Below are 27,406 nucleotides of genomic sequence, written 5' to 3'. Positions count from 1 at the left end.
AGTAAATGTATTTTCCAAAATATCAGACTCTTCCTTTAAAGTTTCAGCAGTTAAATCTTACACACGAGACACATTTCTCTTCGAGCTAAAATGCTGCGCACCCGCACAGCATACAGGCCTGTAGAGTTTGGGGTAATTTGGGAATCCAGATATTCAACATTTCCAAAAGAGAACAGAGGATTTTAGCAATTGTGATCACCACCAATTGCTTTTTTTTTTTTTTTTTTTTTTTGCCTCCAAATGTAAGTAGCTATAAAATCCAGATTATCATTAGACACACACAGGTTTTGTTTATTTGATGGGTCAGAAAATCTTGATATAGCTGTTGTCTGGAAACTGTTCTCATACAGCTAATTGCGAGCCGCAGTGTGAGCGCCTTATCTCACACCATCAGCAGTATGGCACAGTCCCCGCCAACGTCAGACCACCTCCAACAACCCTGCGTACAGCTCTGCCATCATGGATGCCTCCTGTCGGGTCTCATTCTCGCTCGATGCCAGGAGCAAATTCTCCATCTCAATTAATCACTGAGTTTCTAATGGAATGCTTCCCTTCAGGATGAGGCCCATCACAGAGGGGGCTGCAGTCAGTGCTGTCGGTGAAGCTGCTCTGATTGCCTGAATACACTCCCAGCTTTGGAGTCACTGCAGATGTCTGCTAATTGTGGTGATTATGGCGAACGGAGGGGGGTAGGAATATGTAATGAATTTCCCATTGCTTTCATGCCTCACATCCTTTGGTTATGCGCATCTGCTATACAAGCGGAGCATCCGCAGGGTTTGGAGACGGACAAAAGTGACATGGGGGATTGGGCATGGGCTTTTGGATGGGCAGCTATTCTAACACCGAGTGCAGCCAGATTGGGTCCATTTATTCTTTTAGTTCTGTTCATTTCTGATAGAACGCTGGTTTTAGTTCCTCTCCTCTCCTCTTCTGCTCGATGCCCTTGTTCTGTCACTTCTTTTCTACTCTTCTTTGCAAATCTACGAATGCGTGGATGACTTTAAAAACCTTTAGCAACCTGTCTCTCAGGCCAAAACGAGATCCAACGTAATACTCATCAGGTCAAATCAAGCCAATTTTATCTATGTGGGACAGAATCACAGGTTAGTTTTAAAGAGCATCACAGTGTTGTACAGCTCTAGAACATCAACAAAAAAAAAGGGGGGGGGGTTAATGAGGAAAAAAGGCAGAAATTTCAGGAGGAGGGACTCTCTTGTAGGATGAACAAACAAAAGTAAGGAGAAGAAGAATCGGATCTTTCCCAAAGGAAATGAATTAGAAATGCACAACATTGAGTAAATATTAAATGTAAAACCTTGCAGTTTTAATTGCGACTGTGATAAAATGCTGTAACTTCAGACTCCAAAAGCAGAAATAAGGAAAATGTGAAATCTGTTATACAGTCCTCCACATGTCAGAAACACTGTGTAATTTTTTTATTTCACAGGAGAAATAAAACCAGTGGTTGTGCTAATTTAAAAGCCATATGTAAATTGCTTGTGCAGCTTAACAACCTATTAAACGGAGAGGATTATGCATGCAACCTGAATTTCTGCACATTCTTCTCTTTATGGTTATCATGCCTCTCTTGGACATGCTACTCTGGACGTTGAACTGGAACAAATCATATTCATACATTTAGCATATTAATGACGTTAAATATCAGACATTGTCTCCTCTGTTGCAAATGCAAACACGCGCGATTTATGGCGGCTGTGCTTTTGCGAGGCAAGAGTTAGCTAATTCCTTCGGGGCGAGTGCCCTTGCTGTCACATTGATCAAAGAGTTTCTCTTGATATGAGCATAAACTGCTCCATGCCCCATCACCGTCAATGTCTGTGCATGCGTGTGAGTTTCTGTGTGCATTTGTGCAAGTGTATCCCTGTTTGTGTATGTGAGGTGAGGTGGGGGTGTTGTGTGTGTGTGTGTGTGTATGTGTGTGTGTGTGTGTGTGTGTGTGCATATGCATCCCCCATCACCAGAGGCTGTATTATGCATTGTTGTTGGCATGGCCTACATGCTCACCCAAGCATGGTTCAGTGTGGTACAGTACACACGTCTTCCCATCTACACTGCACTCCCCTGTCGTGTCCGCAGGCCCGCTTCATTTACCTTTGCTCCTGAATTAATGCTAGTTAACTGTCACATTAACTCATATCTGTTTGCTTGCTTTGTCAACAACATAAACTAGCCTCAGTATGTGATAGCCAGGGTTATTTTTGCTTTGATACACAGCACACGCACGGACTGAGTTGGACTCTATGTATGCAGGCTACCGAAAGCTGCAGCCATCCATATATAACCTCTATCTTATGTGAGCAAAACGCACTGTTGTATAAGAATTTAAAGCTATGCATGCAGCTTTGTGTTCTCCAAGCAAAACTGTGCAGCAAAATGCAAAACTTTTCTGCGGAGTGTAATCGTGCAGGTGTTTCATTCAGCGTTTCAATAGAGGCCAAACCGTGGGCGTGGACGCTCCATTGAATGAGTGCATGGCCTTGTATCTGTGTATGTCTTCACATGTACATGTGTGGAGCATATATTTGCCCGCCAGAAGCGAGTGTGTTAAATTCTCTTAGCATGTGTGACGAATCAAGTGGCTGGGAAAAGAGCAGCGCGTTGCGTGGCCTCTCTCTGCCTCTCACAGGCTAAATTCTAAAGAGGCTATCGATCTGTCAAGGTCTCAGTTTGTATTTTGCTTTGCCCCTAACTCATTATCTTATCTATTTGGCTTTGTATCTTCATCTCTGCATCTTCCACAGTGTCCGTCTTTGTATCTTCTTCTTTATTTCGTGCTCATTTTGAATAGACATGATGCAGAATGTGGGAGAGAGATGCAGCGAGCGTGTGAGATAAAAAAGAGAGAGCATCCCCCACTCGTACGTCTTTCATCCTAATCCGTAGTCTCTGTCCAAGAAAGGGCCTCCCTTTCACTTGTCTGCCCTAAAGCCTCTTATATGTGACCCCTCTGTCTCTCCCTCAGGGCTCTCTCCCACGGACAGAAACCACACTCACAAACACACACACATCTGTGCATTTTATTTTACGGTACACGGAGAAAGTTGCATGTGTTTGTGTTGCAACAACATAATATTTCAACCATGAAAAAACAGAAAAGAAAAAAAAAAAAAAACAAGCAGAGGTCAGAATGCATTTGCTCCAAACACCATTATCAAAGCTGTGCAAAGCCACAAACTGACAGAGCATCTTACTATATGTTTTGCCCGAAGGTGAAGGCAAATTTACCGCCAGGCTGACTAACACAGCTGTTGGGAGAGCGTGCCTCTCGTTAAAAGAACTGACCTCAATAAAGATGGACGTTTGGCAGTGCGTTATGTAACTGGCTGAGGATGATCCCGCGGCTGTGTGGATGCGTGTGTTGTTTTTTTGTGCGAGTGCTTTCATGTGTGCATCTGCGTGCATGTGTGTGTGTGAGAGTGTTCATGAGAAAATTCATGTGCATATCATGGCAAGTTAGGGAACGTAGGAAAATGGCTGGGGTGGGGAGGGGTCTGAATCTTTTTTTTTAAAAGAGTGTTATTAATAATCACCCATTTCTTTGACTAAAAAAAACACTTGAATTGGTAAAACCTGTTTAATCGTGTAATCAATTTAAAACCTTTATGGAACAAACTGGAAATGACCAAAATTATGGCAGACACTGCAAAATTCTGAGTGTCCCTTATGGAATCTTCCCTTCACGATCTCTCTTAGATGGGAATTTTGTATATTTCTGACACTACAGGCACCTGGAAAAACTGGCAACATATCAAACAAGTGTTAACTCAACACAGTTGTTAACCAACTGAACATGTCAGACCACCTTAACTAAAAATGTGGATGCATTTCACCAGAGTCTACAAAAACAACTGCCACATGCAGTACTTGGAGGGCACAAGCTGAAGCGAGTTTAATCCCTTTGCTAATATATTTATTTACTGTCCATCATGTTAAAACCTTTCCAGCATTTTTGGTTAGCTGAAAAGAAGAGAGAGCTCCTCACCTGATCGCTGGTGTTACATCATATTCTGTGACCCATCAGATTCTGACTTGTAGCAGTGCGACAACCATTTCACCTTCACGTAACAGTAAGGGCACTGTGCTCGAAGAAGAATCTGAGATTTATTTAGTTGATATGTGCTCAATGATAAAGTAGAATTAATATTATTTCCAGTCTCTAGACTGTTTTAATTTTCTTCTGCAGCTGTAGCACAGGCCCCCAGTGAGGAGTTAACACTGTTTTCCCTCGCAGCAAGTGGAGAAATGTGTCAGGGCAGGTTTACTGAATGTCACAGAGCAGTGACAAGAATATGTAGTGAAAGCCCAACACCCTTTCAGCGCAGTAGAATATCTGTGGAATAGGTGTTATACTGAGTAAAATCCAACCCTGATTCCAAAAAAGTTGGGATGCTGTGTAAACGTAAATAAATACAGGATGCATCATTACAAATGAACTGTGTTTATCGGCACTGGTTTTAAGAGTGTTCCTGGGCCCACTAATCTCCTTTATCCAATCGTGTGTTCATGAAGTGGTGAACCTCACTCGATCCTCACTTGTGAACGACTGAGCCTCTCCAGGACGCCCCTTTCATACCCAATCACGACACTATCACCTGTTACCAATGAACCTGTTTACCTGTGGAATGTTCCAAACAGGTGTTTTGGAGCATTCTACATCTTTCCCAGTCTTTAGTTGCTCCTGTCCAAACCTGTTTGAAACATGTTGCTGCATCAAATTCAGAATAAGCAGATATTTACAAAAATCAATGAAGCTGATGAGTAAAACATTAAATACATCGTCTCGGTACTGTTTTCGATTGAGTATATGCAGCGAAGGATTAGGAAATGACCACATTCTGTTTTAATGATGTTTTACACAGCATCCCAGCAAACCAACAGAACATGTTCTTTTCACTAAGAAATGTATTCTTCTCCCACCAAACAAGCTACATGACAAGATTCAATAAGGGTTTCAAAATCAGATTCAACGCTCATGCAATGCATGAGTCCATACCCTAACAACTCTATCCTTTGATATCGTCATGTATATATTAACTCTATAAAAGGAAGGCTACGATAAAAATAAAGACCACAAACTACCATCTTTCTAGCCAAAAGAAAACTCACAATGCTTCTCCCTTTTTCTGAGATAATTTTCATACAGTCCCTTAGTCGGTGTTGTGTTGGCTCTGGATGGGGTTACGCTTAAAGCAACAGAGCTGCGGTCTTGTGGCATGTGCTGTACAGCTCAACGGCATGATGATACTTTATCCTGTGAAGGCACATATACATACCGACGCTACAATAGACTCAGAAACCACACTTCTTATAGATTGACTGTAATCCCTTAGAAGTGGTCATACAGTAAACACACAGTGTGCTCAGCACTAAGAACAGAGAGGCTCTCTGTCTGCACTGTATGGAGGGATTTGATGCTGGCTTGCACTCTGCCTGCTGTGACCCCACCCCTGGTAAATACAGGGTTGGAGGTTTCCTCCGTGGATAAAAATACACTTGCTTCTCAGCAGAGAGGGAGAAAAGCCAGAATTCTTCTCTCCTCTGTGCCTATTGTGCACGAGGAGGTAAACACTCCCACACTCATCCCAAGGTTTCGCTTTGTTTTTTGTGGCAGATTTGCAAAGTTGTGGGAAATTTAAAGTCACGCAATATGTTAAAGAGGTGTACAATTGTGGTTAATGTTATTATTATGCATAGCATGTGTTAACTTATTTTGTAATGTGGAGAACTGTGCTTTTGCTTGTCACGAATGCTTCTTCCTGCTTTTGTCTTTTGTTCCTTATGGGCTCCACTACTTCCCAACCTGTGACATCATCATTGTGCTGTGCAAAAGTGTTTCAGGCTGGCTGAGGCCTACAGCTGACAAAGGTACGGTTACTTCTAAAGTTTATACCGAAGGTTAGACAAGACTTAGTGTGCTCAGTGGTGTTCTGTCAGTCTCAAGTGTGCACTGAGAACTTCCTGTTGAGACAAAAGAGTTTTCTGCTGGTTGAACTGAGCTGGAAAAGAGACTTGAGTGACTTCCTTGTTTGAGCTGGAAGCACACAGACTGATTAATGTTATGGCGCCTAGCACTCCATGCCGGTGAGTTGTTGTCATCAAGTTTTTTTTTGTTGTTTTAAAATCAGTTCAAGGGTCAGTTTGATCTTGGTGGAACAAGAATACAAAGTTTGATCTCTTGAATGCCACTTGGGCTGCTGATGCACACAAATGTGCAGCTACAAAAAGCCATCATGTTGTGACCTTACATGCTGGCTACATAACTTCTGATGTTGATTTGATCTCTTTACAGAAACAAGAATGTCCAGGAAATGTCATACCTCTCTCTTCAACAACTCAGGTTTTTGAAGAAATGAGGAATACGTTGGAAAATCACATGTGATCAGCTTCTGTCATTGGCTGGAGGTTGAGTAGCGAGTGAAACTGGAAATGAGTCACGGAGGACAAGACAATCAGGGAACAGGACTGAGAGATGTTTTTGATATACTTGTTAAAGCACCTCAGGAGCGACTGCTGAGCCTGACATTCCAGCTGGGTGAGTCTCCTGAAGATAATATCATACACGCCTTGTGTCTGATCGTTCTCCAGAGGGAGGCACAGGCCTTGGACAAACTCCAGACGCTGAGGGACAACTACCTCGCTAAACATCTGGCTGAGAAGTGGCAGATGTGTGGAGGTAAATTAGAAGATTTTTCCATTCATTGTGGTAATTTCCAAGAGTTTACACGGGAATCTTTGGCAGAGCTGGCTCGCATTTTCAAAGTTTTGTCAGAACAGAGGCTGTGTGATCCACTTCTGAGAAATCTGGCCTATAAGAGAGCCGTTTCCAGTGACGATCTGGAGTACGATCAACTCAGAGAGGAAGCTAAAGCTGTGTGTGGACCTCAGTTCGCAGAGAGCATGTGGTCCCCGACAGATCTCAAGTCAGGGTCTTCCTGTGATCTTCATAGCAGCCTGGATGAAGGAAACACAACTTTAAAAGTGACGCTGTCCCATAATCAGTCAGAGAGAGCTCACGGTCTGCCCAGCCCACTGCAGGCAAGCTCCTCAATGCCCTCATACCCCACTCACCTAGAGATAAGTATGCCTCCAACAGCCCCTTTTCAAGAAGAGAGAAGCTCCCCAGAAACATCAGATAAATCCAAGCAAAACACCCCCACCGTCCTTGTTAGTGGATTTGACGCAAAAAATCCATCTGAGCGATCTCTGACATCTGAGGAGCCTGACCGTAAATCCATTGAACCTCCAATGTCTGGAGCACAGAAACACTCAAGGATGGATGAAACATTTGCTGCCAAGAGCATTAAGTTGGACAGTCTTATCGCTCCAACCCAAACCACCAAACCAGCCACTGCACTACCTACTGCAACAAACATTGTTCTGCCCATGACGCCTGTTGCAAATGAAATGCATCGAAGCAACAGTGCGGAAGAGGAAGAAGAGGCAATATTTTACGCATTCGTTATCTTGCATGCGCCAGAGGATGCAGATGTGGCCGAGAGCATGAGGGAAAAGCTGGAAACGGTCATTGGTAGTGAAGGTGCAACTTTCTCGGAGGACTTCGCCACCCCTGGAAAGAGCACTCTGAAGTGTGTGGAAGATGCTATCAACAACACAGCCTTTACTCTTTTGCTGCTCACCCGCAACTTCAACACTCGCATGCTGGAGATGAAGACAAACTCTGCCCTCATCAACTCCATAAACAAGAGGCACAAGTACAACACCGTCATCCCTCTGCTGCCGCGGGAGAACTGCATGCCCAGGCAGAGCATCCCTATAGCTTTGCAGACAATAGTTCCACTCGAGGAGAACAAGAGCTTTGAGAGAAAAATACAAAGGTCGCTGTCTCCAGCAAAGATTAAGACACAGAAGAAAATCTGGACTGAAGAGCAAACGGTGAAAATGCAGATAGAGAGACAGGAGAGACTAAAGCAATTAAACCAGCATCAAAAGCAGCTGATCAAAGAGTGTGCCTCAGTACAGATTCTGGAGGAGGAGAACATCAGGCTTTTAATGGCACAGAAACTTCTTCTCGGTTCCACTGTGCCACCAGAACAGCGCGGCGGAGACAGCAGAGAATACTGGCCACGAAATATTCATATTGAAAATGCCAAGTATATTATGATTGGCAACGACTCTCAGATGACCGTGGATTTGGGCGGCGGCGCTGACAAAGACGATTCAGTTTACAGAGAGGAGGAGCAATAAGCTTAAAGATGAAAATGTGATGATGTTTGATAAGGCGCCGTTTTCTGGAGTCAATTCATTCGTCAGAACTGAGAGAAATAATGTTTTTCTGAACACTAAAATGTAACAACCACTGTGGGGTATTCACTGCAAATTGTTTCACTGTATTTAAACCTGCTGGGCAAAGACAATTCAATAAAACTGTCACTAGAGCAATTAAGGGCCTTCTCAGTGATGTGATGTGAGAGGATTCTGTAAAGACTGTTGAGCAGAACCAGTGTTTAAAGTGAATATTTAGCAGAAGACTGCCATCTACTGACAGATATGTGACTTATACCTCCTGGTCTCGTGAGCTGTGTGAACCCACTGTAGGCACTAGGGAGCAATGCTGTTACACGTTCGGTATTGCTCCTCATTGCCCTTCACAGGATCTTGGGAGTGCAGTGTCATCCAATAACAGCTAAAAGCCATCTCACTTCTGTATTTTCCATATTGTTCCAAATGTGTTATTCGTGTCTCTGTGTCTCATATCTGTAGCTGCAGACGACAACAGGCTGTTAACACAATATTGGAGACATGACCGTCGCTCAGAAATGAGTTTAAAAATGAATTTGATCAGCTCGGGTGCATGGGTCTCTGCTAATTTGTATATGAGCCAAACTGCCAGCTGAGCTTCTCAGACAGGTGCTTTGATAGGTCAGGCTGAAAATGACGATGACACAAACTACCTGAGAACAGGTAAAATCACTTCAATGACACTTACTTTTCTACATTTCTTTTTACTCTTTGCTTCTTGTATTGTTAGTATCTGTTCACTGTTGTTCAGCTAGTTTTTTTCCCTCAAGCAGTGTTTTCTGGTGCACTTTGTAAGCTTGTTTGTGAGGAAGCTTCATGAATAAATTTTTATTCTAATTCTCACTATAGTCTCATCCGTATTGAGAGGACATGTACAGCCTCTCCATGGCTGTTGCTGTGTGATCTGTATGTGTATGCTTGTTTTCTACTCCTCTGTAACTGCGTATTGTGCCTTTAATCAGTGGTGGAAGAAGTATTTAAGCAGATACTCAAAATACTCAATTATTGATAAAACATCCTGCAGTCAAACTGTGTTAAGCACTAAAATGAAATGTGCTGGGTATAAAAATAATTGACTCAATAACATAAGTGATGGGGATATTTAAGTGTATTTTAGTGTTGTGAATGGTTCAGGTGACGGCAGGTTTGGCTGGTTGTGAATCTAAAGAAACGTGTCATATCGTCACTGTCAGGTGAGAATCCTGCACAGTGCCTTCAAGATATGCATGATAATGATGACCAGGTTCTGTCTGCGCTCTAATAGGACACTCGTGCCTTATTTTTGCTCTAATCTCACATCAGAGGAGCATGAGTGACTTTTTTCTATCATAGGAGCAGCTCAGACTTCTTCTACAGGCATATCAGCCAGACAATCCCCCTATCGGACTCTTGTTTATAGTACATTTGTGTGTGTGTGTGTGTGTGTGTGTGTGTGTGTGTGTGTGTGTGTGTGTGTCAGTTCAGCCTAAACTGGGCACTTTCTCCTCCAAACCAGGTGGGGCTCTGCTGCTCCTTCATCATTTTGTCCATTGGCCTTAAGAGTCTGTGATGTCATTTTTTAGTAAGATAAGAAAATCCTCTGACCTGTTGCACCTCTTATTCTTTCTAAGACTCTAACATTTTGTAAAATTTAATCGTAAAGAAGTATGACCCCTACCAGGAAAGAGCAATATTTCATTATCTTATATCAATCTTCAGTAATACAACATAACAGTTTAGTGGTGTAAAAGTCTAAAATCTTACAAAATACAGACATTCAGTGCACCAGAAGCATCTCTTTCCTTATATACATATTTTAAGATAATACATGTACAATAATAGGTGACATCGTCATAATTAGTCCCTAATCTTCATGTTTCTTATCAGAGCGCCAAATGAAGGAATACAACATTAAGTGCTACAGACACTTTATGGTATGGTACTTCTCTGTGTTTCAGAAATTTCTTAATTTATTTTGTTGCTTACCACTGAGAAAGTATCCTCATAATAAAGTGACACATAACAAAAATAATCAGAAATTTGGAGAATATTTAGGAAACATTTGATTTTTATATGTGTCATTTGTCTTAATAGTAAGCTATAATAAAACCAGTCATATCTATGAAAGTAGGGACAGCACCTATCCACTGAGGCCTAAATATTCTTTTCACTTTTCCAAAATTTCTGGTGGAAATAAAAACAAATGGAATAAATGTAATGGTGACTCCTTTCAGAGTCAGTGCCAGCCATCCTGTCACAAATATTTGTGAAGAAGAATTACAAAAAGTGCATTTCTCTCCCCGTTTCTCCATGGAAACAACATCTGGGAGTTAGTCAGAGACCCTCCTGCCAGTTAACTCCACCTTGGTCTGAGTTACATTGTGGTGACTCCTGTCAGCGCTGAATAGACTGGGTGGGTGGAGCGCGCATGCGCACTGCGCTCTCTCCTCCGATCGGTGCGGCAGGAAAAGCGCAGAGAAGACGCCGCGGAGAGACAGAGGAGAGAGGAAAACAGTTAGAAAAGAAAAAGCGGAGCAACATGGACACGAACAGCGTCTTTAGCTGATGTGTGAAACTGGCCCCCGGTGCTGAACTGTGGCCTCTCTCCTCTGCCGCACAGCTGCTCCGTTATGTCGGACAACCTGAGGATAATAATGTCCGGGAATGGAGGAAATCTGGAGAAATCCTCCTCCTAAACTGCGCTGCGCTATCAGGCTTTAAGGGTGTTACTCAGACCTAAAATCTGGAGGATGGTGCTCGTGTAAGCGAGGAGCGCCCTTTTTCCAAGCCGCCCGTCGTGCTCTCCAACAGTCAAGGCCACGCGCAAAGTTTTTTTTTTTTTTTTTTTTTTTTCCTTTTTTCTGGAGAAGGGGGAAATTTTTGCTGCATTGAATTCCTCCGGACGGGATGTCATCCGCAGTCAGGAGGAATTCCTCAGGCTGACTGATCCTCCAGCTGCAGCGTTGATAGTCGTGATAGACAGAGAAGATGGGAGATGCGGCAGACGACAGAGGGATGAGACGGACCTTCATCGTCCCTGCCATCAAGAGCTTCGATCACTATGACTTTACCAGGGCCAAGATATCCTGCAGCCTGACGTGGCTGGTGGCCAAGGCTTTCGGCTCGGGTAGGTGGCTTCTCCTAATCGTCTCTGGATTAGATTAGAGGAAAACGTTGTTGAGATGAATCATCTAACGGGTGTTATAATGAGGACTGATGTTGACTTGGACGCAGGACTATTTTGTAAACAGCAGCCTGTAATCAGACTCTCAGTGTCACAGTCAAAACTATTTAAGTGTCCCTCCATTTGTATTATAAATAGAAACTTTCTAGTCTATGAAATAGCAGCAGTTGATTAAAGACTGAACACCAGCATGTCTTCTTTATCCATAAACTGAGTGTTATCACCCTGATGTACACTGTAAGGCATTTTAGGCTTCATGACTGCATGCCTGTATTTGTGTATACTGCATTGTTTTTCATATGGCAGTCTCCACCTGCAGTTCAAATCCTCCACATCACTGCTCATGTCACAGTGTCATTGATTTAACCTGTTGCATGCCTGATGCTAATTATTCCCCTCTGCAGAAGTCAGGCCAAACCTATTATGTAACTCTGACAACAGACCTGGACTGCCAGTCTTAACTGTGTGGTGGCTGATCAACCCATGCGAGAGCTTAACTTCTGCTTAAGGTTAGGGTTTAGAGCTGCAGCCGATGGCAGTCTGTCCATGAGTTTATCAGTTAGAACTGAATAAATGGCAGCAATGTCAGGAAATTGAATGCATTTTGAGGCCAGCAGGTTTGCAAAAGCAGTACAAGCAAATGTTCATTCACACACATGAAAACAATCTAGAAAGGCTAAATATTACATTGCCAGAGTTGAACTACACAGTTGATGGCAGGGACCAATCTGTAGCTGACCGACAGTGTCACCACAAAGACGATCAACAGGTGCAGATGGATTTGTTGTTCTGTAAACACGGTGAACTGATCACGTCTTGTTCAGAAGTCTAATGACCTCCTTCTATTTGGTTTACTTGCAGGGAATCTAAATGTTCTAAAATATCTGAGCCAAAACTTTGATTAAAAAGTCAAAACCCCCCAAAATGTTCAGTTCACTATCACATTGGATGAGGACAAGCAGCAAATCCTGGAGAAGCTGCAAGCAGCGAATGTTTGGCATATTTGCTTGAAACAGATTTCTGCACTCAATGTTTTGGACGATAAAAATGTCAAACTATGGTGAATAATGCACATCACACTTTGCTAGAGGGCAAGGTGACGTCTTAAAATGTTTTGTCCAAACAACAATCTAAAGCTAAAAGATATTTAGTGCACGACATCAGACAAAAAATTAATCAAATCCTGAGAACATGGAGAAGGTGGAAATTTATAGAGAAAAAACAAATATTTTTCCTCTATAAATATGTCAGAATATATTGAATTTATGGATATCACATGTCCTAAAACCCATGGCAGCATCATAAACTGTCTTGTTTTGTCCAACCAAAAGTCTAAAACCCAAAGACATTCAGTTTCAGATCAGGTAATTGATTGATTGACTAGTAGCTTCAGCTCTGTTAACATGGCGTTGACTGTAGCGTGTCCTGACAGTAACAATGACGATGTTTTCATATGGACGCGTGTGTCACCAGTTACTCTTCATATGTGACTGCATGTTTGCGAGCGCTGGCCTGTCTCCTGTCCTCAGTGTGGTCTGGAAGCAGCTCTGGCGGCCTTTCCTTCACAACGAGTAATTCCAGCCTGCCCTCAGCCCAGAGGTTTACCCCAGCTCCTAATGAATGCTTTTAACAGCTGCTCCTCCATGTACAGTACTCAGAGTCTCCGCCGCACGGACAGACAAACCTAGAAAGAGACGGATCAAAAGACAGACCTCTGAATCACACCCATTGATCCAGCAGTGAGTGCCAGACGGGGCTGCACGCCGGTCTTTTTTTTCTGCTCTCAGAGAGCATGAAATGGTGGAGACATATAGAAGGTGGAGGACAGCGACGTGGGGGAAAGCTGTACAAGACCTGCGGCTGTCAGCGCTCTGCCGCCGCCGTGTTTTTTCATCCCTTCAGTGACACAGTTTCAGCTCCCAGCGCCGCCGAGGACTGTGGCCCAGTTCATAACCAGTCTTCAGAGCCCCGTTTGGCCTAGTTTGGAGGGACGAGCGATGGTTTGAATGTGCTCGGATGGAACAACTTTCTCATCAGCAGAATGTTTGTGCCCAAACGTCAGAGTGATGGATTTGCATGAGCACATGTAAAACGTGCACATGGGTACACATAAAGCACAGGAGCAAGCAAGGAAGGAACAATATTCATAGAGCAGAAGTTACAAAGTGATTAAGAAGAAGAAGGAAAGAGGGAGATGAAAAAGAGGACGAGCTCTTTAAACAAGCAGAATTAAGTGAAAGGTATGAAATCAAAGGAACAACAGGAAAGAGACTTTTTTTGAGTGGAGGAGGACTTCCATGAACAGCATTGATTTTTGTGAAGTTCCCTTGGGACTGATGATGGTAGCTGGTGGTTACTGGTCACTGTCTGGCATTTGTTTACCTCAGCTTCGATTGCGCTCGAGTGCAAATTTGTGGTTATAAGTTGAATACACTGCAAGATCTCAGCTCTCAAGACAAAAAAACAGCGACTAAATGGGGTAATATTACTTAGAATAAGCAAAATCATCTGCCAACAGAATAGGAAAATTTAAAACAAGTAAAAATATCAAGTCTCAAAGAACCCACAGTTGTCTCAAAAGTAGTGCAGCCTGACTAATAACAAGCACATTTGTCACTTTGCACTTCTGCACTTGATCAGACAGCTTTATGATTCTGGAAGGTCTAATTTCAAGCATGAAGTAACACAGAACCAATAATGAAATTTCACTAAGAACTTATAATATCTTATGAAGATAATTAAGCACAAAAAGCTTGAAACAAGTCAGATACTGTAATAGAAAAGCTGCCTGGTAGAAGATTTATCTTGGCTGACAAAGAAATCAGCTTTTATTGCCATTGTTTAAGATATCCCATCTTATTTAGATTTGGCCTTTTGCAGTGTATTTAATCACACCTGACATCTGACAATGACCTTTGACAAATTACAAGTGTGGGTAGGTCATATTTTTGACATCCAAACTATCATGTGATGGCAGATTTACACTAAAGGGCCGTATCACATCATCCACCGCAGCACAGACATTCAGCTCATTCAGAGGATGGATGGAAATGCAATTCTTCATCTCCATCAGTGTCACTTACAGACAAAGATGATCATGGAGAGCCAAGAGAGTATCTCCTCCAGCGGTGATGGAGTAGATGCTGCATTGCTTCTTAAGCTGTGAGGGAGCTGATCAGTGAAATCAATGATGGAAGTGAGAGAAAACATGCATTTCAGCTAACAGCTGTGCGGTGATTCTTTGTGCTCTGTGTCTCATAGGCTACAGGGCTGTGAATTGAGAAGCTGGCTCATGCTGTCCATTAGCTTACTTGGCATGCAGTGTAGAAGAAAAATAAATACTGGATATCCAGTACATGGATGAATTTGCCACCAGCCGTCATGTGAGAAAGTGATCCTGTAGTTCAGATGGTAGAGAGGGTGGACTGTTAATTGTAGGGTTTGCGGTTTGATCCCAGCCTCTCTTGTCCATGTGTCATTGAGCAAGACACTGAAACCTAAAATTACTCCTAATGTGCATGCATAGGAAAAACATGCAAGTTGTTTTGGACACATCGCAGCTGTCAAATACTGTATAACCCTGATTCCAGAAAGACTGGCGTGCTGTGTGAAACATCAATAAATCAGTATGTGATAACTTGCTTATCATCGGACTCAGCTCAGATATAGCGTCTTTCAGCGTATTGTTAGGATTTTACGGCTCGTTTTTTGTTCTCTCTCACAGAGTCGCAGCTGTTTTCAACCAGAGCCAACTGTATGCTACCTGCCCAGCGCCAAACCACACATCAACACAGTTAGCAGCTAGCTGGTGATCACAGTGGAGCATTCAGCAGCTACAGGGCCAGATATGTCCCTCAGGAGCTGATAGAGAACAAAAACAGCTAAGAGGAGAGTAAATGTTGGACTTGCATTCATCAGGTGGCGAGAAGAAATACGACTCCAGATGGATGATAATGTTGCTGCGTGTCTGTGAGATGTGTGCGAACAAATTTGCCATATTATCTTAAAAGGTGATAATATGTCTGTGCTGGGTTCGCAGATTGTTCCCAAGAAGCCAAAAAAAATCAGTCACTGCAGGTTTAAAGTCATTTTTTTATTAACTAGTCTGTCACATGATGATAATCTGTGTAAAACTGGAGCCCAGCGGATTTCAAATGGAGAGTGAGCCAACACCACTTACTAACATAAACCAAATCTAATGAACTGATAATCTAATCTGTGTAAAAACGTCAGAAATCATTACCAGTTGGAAACCTGGATCACTAAATGAATTCATTTTTTAACAAAGCAGTTGCGCAGCAGAGATAAACGCTGCTGACCATGATGTTGTGTGTGCTGAGCTGTGATCTGGGGGTCTCCAGGGGAGCAGTCTTCTCCATGCCTGCACTTCCTGTGGCAGCTACTTCCTGTCTGTTTCCTCTTTGATGGCCAACACAAAGGAGAGGCTTTTTACTTGACGCGGCAGATTTTCATGAACTCTAGAAAATCTCTCTGCTGTATTGCCGCCTGCTGTTCTTTTTAATTTCTTTATTAACCTCAGAGCTTAAAGGTCATCTTCGTGAATGGTCTCTGGTTGTGTACATCACACAGATGTCGCTTTAGCTGCCAAATTGGTATTCTTTGAAGTGCGGCTTCATTTATCGGCTTTATAGACATTCTGACAAAAGTTGGATCGATTTAATAGCTGTGACTAGACGTGGCAGTCGGGCTTGTTATGAAGTAGATGTCTGTGTGGTTTAACAACTGCCTGTTGCTTTAAATATCTCTTTTCATCACCCAGCACAGGGTTATGGGGGGGCTACAGTAACCACAGCCGCTGGAAACTGCCGAGCTTTGATCACACGCTTAATAGACTTTATTTTTTTTCTGGACCGAGCTTTAAATGTTGTTTAAATGTCATTTTGTTGAGCTCATTTTCTTCTACACTGTTGTTATGGAGGATTGAAGAACAGAAAGCTGTACCTTTAAGATGGATTCCTTTAGTGTCCTTTGTTTCCCTCAGTGTGATTCAGAGGCAGGCAAAGAGGAAATGACCCCACACACCAGGAATACACACTCATACTTGAGCATGCATGCAAAACACACACACACACACACACACCAATTCCTCGCCTAAAGTGACACACATGGGATGGAGGTGTGTAGAGTTTGTATGTCATTCAATGACAGATTGATGACGAGTATTATAACTTTGAGTCACAGCACTACATAGTTCGGTAGTAAAGAAGAAGAGTGAATGAGTCTTAGTGTAGCTGTGTGTGTGTGTGTGTGTGTGTGTGTGTGTGTGTGTGTGTGTGTCTCCATGCTATTTTCTTCAAATCAGATTTACTTGGTGAGGTAACAAGATTATAAGGTACTCCGTGCTTTGTAACGTGCGCTTCTACCAGTATACTTCACACACACACACACACACACACACACACACACACACACACACACACACTGTGGCTTTGTGCTCACAAGATGTCTTGTGTGGCTCATTGGTAAGATAAGCAGATAAACATGTGACATTGTTGCGCTCTTTGTTGTAATGGGGAAAACTTTCTGCCTGAAAACTGACTTTTCACCACGAACTGACCTTCTGACTTATGAAACTTTTCAGTGCTTTTCAGTCATGATGTTCCGGAGGTTTCGTGATGCATGTACCGTCTCTTCTGGGTGTGTTCAACAAGCTTTGAGCTGCTTGTGGCCGTGAAGGCGAGGCTCTGAGCTACAGTGTACTGTAGTGAAGCCATAGCAACAACAACAAAGGCAGTAAAACCGAGAAAGAATAGCAGCACAGCTTTTTTTTATTGCCTGCATACATTCACTGTTTGCTTCGCTGTCGATGGTGGCGTCTCAGCAGAGATGCAGCTGGAGGACAGGAGGTGCTCAAGATCAGCTCTCAGCCCCGTATCCTCTCCCTCATGTGTGTCTTTGTCTCCGCACAGACGCAGTACCAGAGGAGCTGGCTGAGCCTTTATACAGGGACCAGTACAACCAGGAGCACCTGAAGCCTCCGGTGGCCTGCCTGCTCCAGTCTGCAGAGCTCTACTGCCGGGCAGGAAGCTTGATCCTCCGCAGTGATGCCGTCAAACCTTTACTGGGACACAATGCTGTCATCCAGGCGCTGGCCCAGAAAGGCCTGTACGTCACAGACCAGGACCGACTGGTCACTGAGAGGGATCTGACCAGCACGCCTATACACATGGTGAGTGGACATGCACCTGACATCCTGTTTTTAATGCTTGCACTGCACATGTTTTTTCGACATATATTCTGTATCTATATGTTCCCGCTTAAAATGCGTGTAATTTAGCAACTGTGGAGATATGATGCATGAAATGGGATCTCCTGATTTCATGCATATGCTCACACAAGTCTGTGAGCATATAAACCAGGGCTACATCTAAGGAATTAACTCCATTAATTGTCCATTAAATGTCAAAAACCCTCACAGTTTCCCAGAGCTCAATATTATGTCTTCACATTTGACTAACAAACAATCCAATATACAGAATTTACAGTAATATAAAACAGAGAAAAGGAGGAAAGCCGTACATTTGAGAGGCTGGACCCAACAAATGCTTGATAAATGGCTTAAATCGATCTATTTTCTGTCACACGACTAATTGATAAATCCACTAATCGTTTCAGGACTATTAGAAGAGCGCACGCTACTGTGTGCTTTGCTGTGTCTTCCCCTCATGCGGAATAAGTGAGTTATATGATAGTGTCTTTGTGTGTACCGCTCCGTGTGTCCTACCGTCCTCCAAGATCTGTCCTGTTGAGAGAAAAACAACCGCTAATGACGGGTTTCCTATAGCAACCCATTACTCACTGTTCGGTCTCTGTGTCATTAGACAGCATTGGCAAACATGCCTTAGCTCAGAGATATTCCAGTAGCATGTTGTCAGCACTGTGTGCAGCACCGGGTGCTAGAAGAGGCTACAACATGCCAGTAATAGCGACTGAGATTCATCTGAAAATGCATTATTTTTTATCGAAAGATTAGTCAGTCAATCACGTTGTGTGAGCCCATGTGATGTCTTAACAGTCCAAATCCAAACATATTCATTTTACAGTGATATGAAACAGAGAGTCTTCACACCTGAGAGGCTGGAACAAGCTAATTTGACACATTTTCGATTGAGAAATGAGCCCAACGATTAGCGTAACTGTCGGTAATAATTCATTATTCATTGTTTCAGCCATTTAATATTATACTGGACGTGAGTGGAACAGATATTAAGCCCAAAAAGTCTTCATTTCTGCTGTTGTAGTTATGAAAGGAGGCTGAGTCTGTGGCAGCTTGATCCAGACACACGGCTCACACACGCATGGCTGGAGGCCAGGCACTTCTGCTGACGCCCAAAGGTGTCTGCATTGCAGTGCACGCTCTCTCCCTCCCTCTCCTGCTCTCACTCCGTCTGTCTTGCTGTTTCTTTCCTCAACTCTCCCTCTTCCTGTCTCTCTCTTAGCCTTTTCCAGCCCTCCCTCTCATCCCAGCTCTCATCGCTGTGGATTAAATGAGGCCGGGACACTGTTATCTCCTGAATATTTAATTGAAGGAAAAGCATATTTCATTAAAGCCACCAGTGCCCACACATCTTCCTCTAACTCAGGTTGGATTTTTATTTTTTTTTTTGCCCTCTGCTTGTTCTCTCCCGGTTCACAGCTCTGGAGGAAAATTCAACGTCACAAGTGAAGGACATTTTTATGTTTAGTTGCTTGTGCTCAAGACAAAACTGACTGACTGAGGATGTCATGAAGGTGGGAGTAACTGGCGGTGATTAGGTGCAGCGCTTAATGATCCTGTGTCCTTCCACAGCCGTAAAAGTAAATGTGCAGTCTCCCTCTTTGTCTCTGATTCTGTGTGTATGGCAGGTGATTCAGTGGCAGCGCTAAGAAGACAAATGGAGCCTATAGCCCCTCGACTCTCTATGACTATTGACCTTCATTTGTGTAACACACAGCCAGGCAATTTGTTATCCTGTCCGTCCTTATTGTTGCTCTGTGCTGCCCTGAATTTATTAGATTGCTTCTGCAAAGTACAGGAACTGTGCGTGCATGTGTGTGTGCGTGTGTGTGTGTGTGTGTGTGTATTTGTGGACTCAGCGGGATAATTTCAGTCACGCTAAAGTGAGGGCTTTTCATTTTGGGTTATGGTATATCTGCAGAGAAAATGATGACCTCATGGTTTTCCAAATACTGTGCAACAGAGAAATAACTCATGTCAGGGAGGTGGAGGAGGAGGAAGAGGAGGAGGAGGAGGAGGAGGAGGAGGAGCGTGGCAGTCAGAGGGCGAATGGATATAGACAGAGAAGGAGGGAAAGGGGGGGAAAGATGGAGTTTAGGGGCTGCCATTTGGTTGCGATCCAGCAGGAAGCAGGAAAGTAGAGCAAGAGGAGAGAAGGAAAGGGTGAGTGTGGAAGTCTGTGAGAGGACGAATGGAAAGGCGGGAAGGGAAAGATAGAGAGGAGAGGAGGGGAAGGGTAAGGTATTGCCTTTTTGGCGGTCGGGATGACATGTGCGTGCCAGAGAAGAGAGTGGAAACGGTCCACTGTTCATATGGCCATCTGGAATGAGGGGAGAGGAGGGGAAAAAACAGGGGAGATGACGGGGGAGGAGAGGAGCAGAGTACATGGAGAGCAGGGAGACGAGAGGAGCAAGACGTGATGTGCACCACTGCAGCACTGTGCGGGGTGGGGTCTCACAGTGAGTCAAAGCACGTCTGGTGCACAAATGAGAGCCCCCCACTCCCCCATTACCCCCTCTTCAGACACACACACACACATACACACACACACCTCCAAAGAGCTGTCAGACCTCCAGCAGTGTGCACATGACCTGTGTGTCCTTTTCTAACTCGACCTTCCTGTCTCTTTTGGACTTTGCTTCGGCCTCGCACATGCTCTCAGGCACTGCCCTCTAAGTGTTAAAACACTGAGAGAGAGAGAGAGAGAGAGAGAGAGAGAGAGAGAGAGAGAGAGAGAGACGTAGTGGTAGTTGGATTTTCCTGCAGAGGGGCGTGTACCTTCATCTGAAAGCTTTCTGCCAAATAACGCTGAAAGATTTGCAGGATGTCATGGATGTGTGTGAGAGAGATAGCGAGAGCAGTCACTATTTTAACTGGCAGTTTGGACAATTGCACCTCAACTGTCGGCACACACACACACATCTGAACAGAGCCAGACATGAAGGTGTGAAGTTGTACAACAAAAACACTTGCGTTGCTCAGGTGTCGGCCATTTCTGAGCGTGTGCCCGTCTTGAATGGACACTTGGGTTGTTTGTGCAGAAAGAGGTTACTTTGATTATCTGTTTGCTCAGCTGTATTGTGCTTTCCTATAGATGCCTTTGATCAAGGGCGCACGCACGCACACACACACACTCATGCAGCCATACAACAGTAGTTAGGGTGAATACTGATGCTCTTGTTAGATAGTGTGCATGAGTGCACTGCAGCTCTTTACTGCTCTTTATGACCAGTGTGTGCCATTTCCACAGCCTTATAAGGCGTGTCTGTCACTGTGAGTGGTTTAGACTCGTCTGTGAGCACACTCACACTCACACACACACACACACACACACACACACACACACCAAAGGCCTTTGTGAAGGGATAATAGACAGCACATGGCTTTTAAATCCATGCTGTAGTGTCAACAGTAGTGGATGCCAGAACGGTCTGTAGATATGTAAGCAGCGGCTCCATATACTGTCTGTCTGTCTTCTCTGTCTCTTGTGCACTCACTTTTATGGACATCCACATACATTCACACACACACTTGCACGTTAGCTCTGAATGCGGTGCCCTATTAGAAACAGTGCAGTGAGAGCACAATGACACAGACAAGCCTACAGAAAGGTTAAGAAAACACATGCAGATGTAGTTTCAGTCGTCTGACCTTTGTCACAAATAATGATGTTTTTTTCAATGCAGATGTTTGAATGCAGACAAAAGCCTTAATAAAACAGTGATTTGCCGTCATCGTTTGAATTCATGGTCCTTCTCTGCCCAATGCTCTGAACACACACACACACAGATGCATGAGCACACACCTGCACAAGCTTCTTAATGACATTAAAGATTTGGGGGTTTTATGTAAATGAGTTCAGAAAAGCTTCAATCACAGAAAGAGCTCAGTGGGTTTTCATGAAGATCGTGTTTTCTGGATCTCCAGGTCCAAGTCTAAGCTGCTTGGCCTGTCTCTCCCTCCGTCTGTCTCTCTGTCAGTCAGTCCAGCTGTCACCCAGACCGGCTGCTGTACCTCTGGAGGAGAATGCACGCAATGTCAAATATTTGGTAATATCCTGAAGATGCAGGAATTCAAAGCAGTGTTTGCAGACTTTTCATAGACAGTTCACGATCAGGCTCCTCTAGTGTGGCGGCGCTGTGTTCAGGCACCAATCTAAACAATCCTGTATAGCCATGTAATGCACTACAGCTGTAGCACTTAGCGTAACACATTGTACGTCTACCTGCGTCTTTATAAAGGTCAGCCATCCATCAGGGTCTACAAACTTGAGCTATGATACCAAATATTTTCTGGTTCCATCTTCTCCAATGTGACAATGTGTTTTTTATGTCCATGTAAATTGAATATCTTGTTTATTGAAGTTTTCAATTCTGAGGGGAACGTCTGTTGTTTTATGACATTTTGATAGAAATTAAATGATCACTTGAAAAAAAAAATAATCTACATCTACAATAATGACAATAATTGTTAATTGTATCCTTCCCCGAGTCAACAGGATGAGCATTTGGTCAACACTGTGACACTCCTGTCACAAATGTCTGTTTGTTGAGTTTTTCCTTTTCCTTTGTAATTAAATCTAATTAGATTGACATATTCTGACATCAGGTGACACTTGAGTTCAGTTTATTTAAATATGTCTGCACTTCTTTCCGTGAGGCGTTTGCGTGTAACGGCCGTGTTTCTCCTGTACACGCTGTCTGTTTAGACTGGCAGATGAACATGTGGTGCTGACGCTGAGCACCAGCAGCAGCACACAGTCGTAGAGCTGGATCAGTTGTTGGTTTCTTGGGGAAACATTTGGTCACGCTGGCTGTTACATGAGGCTCTGTGGTTATGAATAGAGGTCTGTGCTTGACAGTACAGGCTCCAGCGGGACGAGGTCTCGCTGCTTGTTTGTGTCTGTTTGATTCTCCAGGACCGTGGAGCACCTGACTTTAGGTGTCGGTTGGACTCATACATAGATGCTTAGGTAAGCAGCGAGCACTTGTAAGCGCACACACACACACACACATACACACAGAGCGTAATGTTTTTGAGCAGGCCTGTGGTGTGACAGGAAGGGGAAGGGGAGGTCTGTTGGTCTGGAATGGGATTAGAAAGGCCAGGAGAATGTCAAGCTTTGTGTAGGTGTTGATGGCTGAACCACTCGCATAAAGCGAATGACTCAAAATTAGGTCATGTGTGCGCTATAAAAGTAGCTCTCCATGTACACACATTTCAGAGCGCAGAGTGTTTTCAGGCATCATGACGCAAGAGGGGTTGAACAGATGGACATTTGATTCCCAGCAGCTTCCTGGTGTCCACAAAAAACTTCCTCAGTTGACATTACAGGACAGAGAGGGTTTGAAGCCTGATGGGCTCAGTGTGTGTTTAGTAACCTGTGTGGCAATGCATCCTTGCTTACGTCCTAAACAACTGCACAGTGGTTTTATTGATTTCTTCCTGATGCTAAACTGGCAATAGACGTGTTTTTTACTTCAATTTCTCATTATGAACTAAGTGTTGATTGCACAGTGTAATGGTTATGGAATAATGACCCCGTCAGCGTTTTGATTGGTTCCCTACAAGCCTGGCTTTCACTATGCAATTCTGTCTGCCACCAGGTCCGATCTGAGGAAAACGAAGGCTCAATTTACAGCAGAGTCATACAGAAAATGTCTTTTTACTGTCTCTGTTGCACACTTTTTATTAATTTTGTAAAAATATGAAATGATATGTACCCAGTTCACCTTTCTCAACACATACTGTAGAATTTCTACCAGCTTTCATGTCTTCATTATGGACTAAATGAATGAATGAACTCATCCTTTTGTCCTGATTTCTTCTACTCCACCCCGCTGCCACCTCCTCCTGTAGTTACTGCTGCATGAAGCAATACTCAAACTGTTATCAATACTCAAACTGTTACTGTCATCATTTTACATGGAGAGCCATGTAAAATGTTGACACTGTCACTTTACCTCCTCAGTGAACATGTTTCTTTCGTCTCTATTATTTCCAAAGTGGTGTTGATGGTTCATTCGTGGAAATTTGGAAACGAATGCAGCGTGTCCTGTGTTGTTGGTAGTTGCTGGGCTCTGGAGGAAAACGGAAAGCCATCCAGTTGTCTTTGTGAGAGTGATGCCAACAATAATACCACATGGAAACACTTGAGGGGGGAGCTGAAAAGTTGTGCAGCAAAGTCAGTTTAATGTGAAAGATAGAAAAAGAGATGTGAAAAGAAGATTGCAGGCTGTGTGTCTTTTATAGTGGTGGGCGGTATGGGTGAAATCCCCTCTCCTGACATGTCATGTCATTTTAAATCACAAAATTGATAAATACTGTGATACCAGAAGTTCTATCGAAAATCAGTTGAAAATTTGTTACTGGATTACATTTTGATTTTGGCTAACATTGAACCTTTGGCTCATATTGTCATATCAGACATGTTAAAGGCCAGCAAACACATAAATGGGGATGAGCTGGTGGTCCAGCGGTTTAAGATGCAGACCATGAAGCACAATGCCCCCAGTTTGAGCTCAGGTGGATACCTTTTATTCCATATTGCTCCTCTCTCTCTCTGTGGGCTCATTTCCTGTCAGCTCTCTTCTCTCAGCTCACTAGTTTAAAACAATATCATGGTTTGACAAACTCTCTGACTACAGACAGATTTATTGCCTCACAGTACATAACGTCAAACATCAGTACACAACGTATTTCCCATCAGGAAATGACTTCCTCGTTATTTGTTAGCCAGTGTTTTTCTGTTCGAACCCCTGCTTGAATTGTGTAATGCAGCAGCATCATGTCGATGCATTTGAAAGGCAGTTTTTGCCGATCACTTGCAGGTTTGCGTGAAAATGAGATGGATGCATGTTGGATTGTTGAGCAAATGTGACATTTATCAAATAATTGTTGTCTGATCATGGTTGCGGTCCTGTAGGTGCTCTTTCAGATCAACAGATTTAGCCAATGCTGTACATCAAAAACACCCATACAGTGTCGAGCCACAGTCAGCGTGAGGTGCAGAAGCACAGAGAAGGACTGACACAAATATGAAGTTAGCACTTTATTGTCAGTTTGATGCTTTTTTAGAAGGCAATCCTGACGATGCTGCTGTATGTCTCTACAGAGTTCCCACCTGGCGCTCATAGATACCCTGATGATGGCGTACACTGTGGAGATGGTGAGCGTGGAGAGGGTGATGTCCTGCATCAACAGGTACTCCTCCGCTAAACCCTCACACAGTGACAGACACATCCAGGAGCTGCCTTATGACACCGAGGATGCAATCATCACCTGGATCAACAAGGTACGCACGGGAGCACGTTCATGTACACACAAAACCACAAGGGTGTGTGTTTTCTCATTTCAGAGGATAACAACTGTACACATCCTGGAGCCCTTTACAATGAGGACACACACGTCTTTGTTTTACTCTGGATTTTCGAGACACGAGAGGTGCTGGGAAGTGTGTCAGCACTCAATTCCTCCACTGCTGCTTCAAAATCTAATATGTTTGCAAGAAAACTAGATGAAGACCTGGCACCGACTGCTTGTAATCATGTCAGAGAGATTACTGAGACACAGCTGACTCATCCAAACCTCCTCTGGTCTGTTAAAGCAGGATTGGGAGTATAAAGTCAGACCTTGAGAGGGCTCTAAGCTTTAAGAGGGCAGTCAAGTCTCTGTGATTGCATCTTTCGTTTAATTCATCATTTTCCGGATTATTTAGAAGTACTTTTACTTTTCTTGCAGGAGATTTTAACTGTGACCTAATTTCACTTTGTTTAAAATAATGAAACGAGCCCCACCATGGCATGAATTAATCAATTAAATGTTCAGTGTTCACTGACATTTGCGGCTTCCTTTTGCAGCCCAAAGGCAGGAACTTACACATGTTCTTTTACAGACACACATTAAAAAAAACACGTGTCTCTCTGTGACACAGCACGCCGTGGTGGGGATTGGTCGATGCAGCCTTGTGTGTCCTCAGGTCAAAACGTTGCATCACTGATTGTAAAGAACCTTTGAAGACAGAAAAGCAGTAACTTGAGGCTTTTGAAGACAAAAATACTATCATACAATACTATCAGCTATCTTTGAAGTTCTTTCTACGTCGTGCTTGGGTCGGAAGTCAGCTGAGTGCTGTATATCAGGTAACAATGATATTTAGCATCAGTGGCTAATGGGCAGAGGTGGTGGTGAAAAGTTGTTCTGTGATGTTTGGAGACTCTGGTTCTCAAATTCAAGTTTCTCCTTTCTCCAACACAGACTCACCATTCAGTCTGTCAGTGTGCACAAAATGCTTGCTTGAAATTTGACCTTCATCTCTCTCTCTCTCTCTCTCTCTCTCTCTCTCCCTCTCTCTCTCTCTCTCTCTCTCTCTCTCTCTCTCTCTCTCTCTCTATCACTCTCTCTCTCCAGGTGAATGAACACCTGAGGGACATCCTAGTGGATGAGCAAAAGTTGAGAGAGGCTTCCTTCCAGGAGTCAAATGCAACAACACAGAAAGTAAGAACACACACAAACACAAGCTCTTATTTGTCAGGTGTTCAAATAACGAGGTTTTTAAAGACATCATTCAGCATTTGGTCTGAGCTTTAAATAAGGAGCTAACTTAGCTTAGCATAAAGACTGGAAACAAGTGGAAACTGTTAGCCTGGTTCTGTCCAAAGTCCAAAAATATCTCCAGTCAAATGTAAGCTGACAGGTTGTGGTTTTAGAGTCATGTGGGCAGTCTGTGTCTGTGGTTTTGAAATCACTCTTAATTCTTTCACCACTTATTTGCATCCCTGACCGAAGTTAAATGAGAAGATCGATACCACTGTCATATCTGTGTGTTAAGTACTGAGCTGGGGCCAGGAGAAGCTTAGCTTAGCTTAGCATAAAGACAGGGAGCAGGGGGAAACTGTTAGCCTGGCTCTGTCCAGAGTTGTCATCAGAGGGGGGTCACCTACCGTTATTTCTTGGTGAACAGCCGGCACATTGCTGATGCTACACAGAAGAGATGGATGGATGAACTGTTGTTTGTCTGAGTTAACACCTAGTGACTCCCTCTTAAACCTCAAATTATTGTTTTTACAATTCAGTTTGTGTATAAGAGATATAGCCCTTTAATTAATGAGCTTTTCAAGAGGTGGTGGCTGTATTTCTGAGCTTTGGAGACAACCAGAATAGCTGTTAACCCCTATGTCCCATCTTTGGGCTAAATTAAGATAATCTGGAGGCTAACATTTTGGGAAACATGCTTTCTTGCCAAGAGTTAAATGAGAAAATTGATACTCTCGTGTATATATTTCTCAAAATGTTGAGCAATTCCTTTAAAGACAGCACGAAAAACAGAAGCATTAAAAAGCCTTTTTTCTTTAATGTCTTCATCTAATTTTCATTTGTCTTGAGTTGATTTCTCTGCTTGTCATGCTTTTCTTTTGTCTCCTATCTGTTATTGGATTTGAAATCTTTCCTACCCATAGGCATGAACACGTTTGCATCCACACAAGGCGCATGCAGACTCACATGATACGTACACACACATACAGCCGAGTGCACAGAGCTCTGTAAATCAGAGGAACAGATGAGCTCAGTCTCAGACCAGCTGCAGAGAAATGTTGGCAAGAGTCGCGACACTGCTGTTAGAGAAGACAAAGAAATGCGCGGGGCGGAGGAAGAGAGAAAGGGTGACGGACAGAGAGAGAAGAAAAGCGAGGAGAGATAATCAGAGAGAGGAGAACGGGAGA

General features: G+C 43.4%; 2 protein-coding genes across 4 annotated transcripts in view; both read left to right on the top strand.

The window, feature by feature from the left end:
* The first annotated feature begins 5,831 nt into the window (after positions 1 to 5,831).
* ticam1 (TIR domain containing adaptor molecule 1) lies at positions 5,832 to 9,060 on the top strand. 2 transcript variants are annotated; one of them, XM_076744129.1, is made up of 2 exons: positions 5,832 to 5,889; positions 6,314 to 9,060. In XM_076744129.1, exon 2 carries the CDS (start codon positions 6,451 to 6,453, stop codon positions 8,227 to 8,229), a length of 1,779 nt encoding a protein of 592 aa, XP_076600244.1. In that variant the 5' UTR covers positions 5,832 to 5,889; positions 6,314 to 6,450; the 3' UTR covers positions 8,230 to 9,060. The 2 variants fall into 2 exon arrangements, with proteins under 2 accessions (XP_076600244.1, XP_076600243.1); XM_076744128.1 differs by having other exon boundaries at positions 5,879 to 6,105.
* Positions 9,061 to 10,696: 1,636 nt separating this feature from the next.
* The window catches only part of camsap2b (calmodulin regulated spectrin-associated protein family, member 2b), a 33,409-nt gene continuing 16,699 nt past the window's right edge, over positions 10,697 to 27,406 (top strand). Inside the window, exons 1-4 of one of the 2 annotated variants that reach the window (XM_076744422.1) lie at positions 10,697 to 11,389; positions 17,377 to 17,636; positions 24,799 to 24,978; positions 26,094 to 26,180. In XM_076744422.1, coding sequence (XP_076600537.1) covers positions 11,251 to 11,389; positions 17,377 to 17,636; positions 24,799 to 24,978; positions 26,094 to 26,180 — 666 coding nt within the window. In that variant the 5' untranslated portion in view covers positions 10,697 to 11,250. The remainder of the gene's footprint in view (positions 11,390 to 17,376; positions 17,637 to 24,798; positions 24,979 to 26,093; positions 26,181 to 27,406) is intronic. The other variant, XM_076744421.1, reaches the window with a different exon arrangement.

This window comes from Chaetodon auriga, chromosome 12 (genome assembly GCF_051107435.1).
Source record: "Chaetodon auriga isolate fChaAug3 chromosome 12, fChaAug3.hap1, whole genome shotgun sequence".
Lineage (NCBI taxonomy): Eukaryota > Metazoa > Chordata > Actinopteri > Chaetodontiformes > Chaetodontidae > Chaetodon > Chaetodon auriga.
This window is presented reverse-complemented; position numbering and strand designations above follow the sequence as displayed.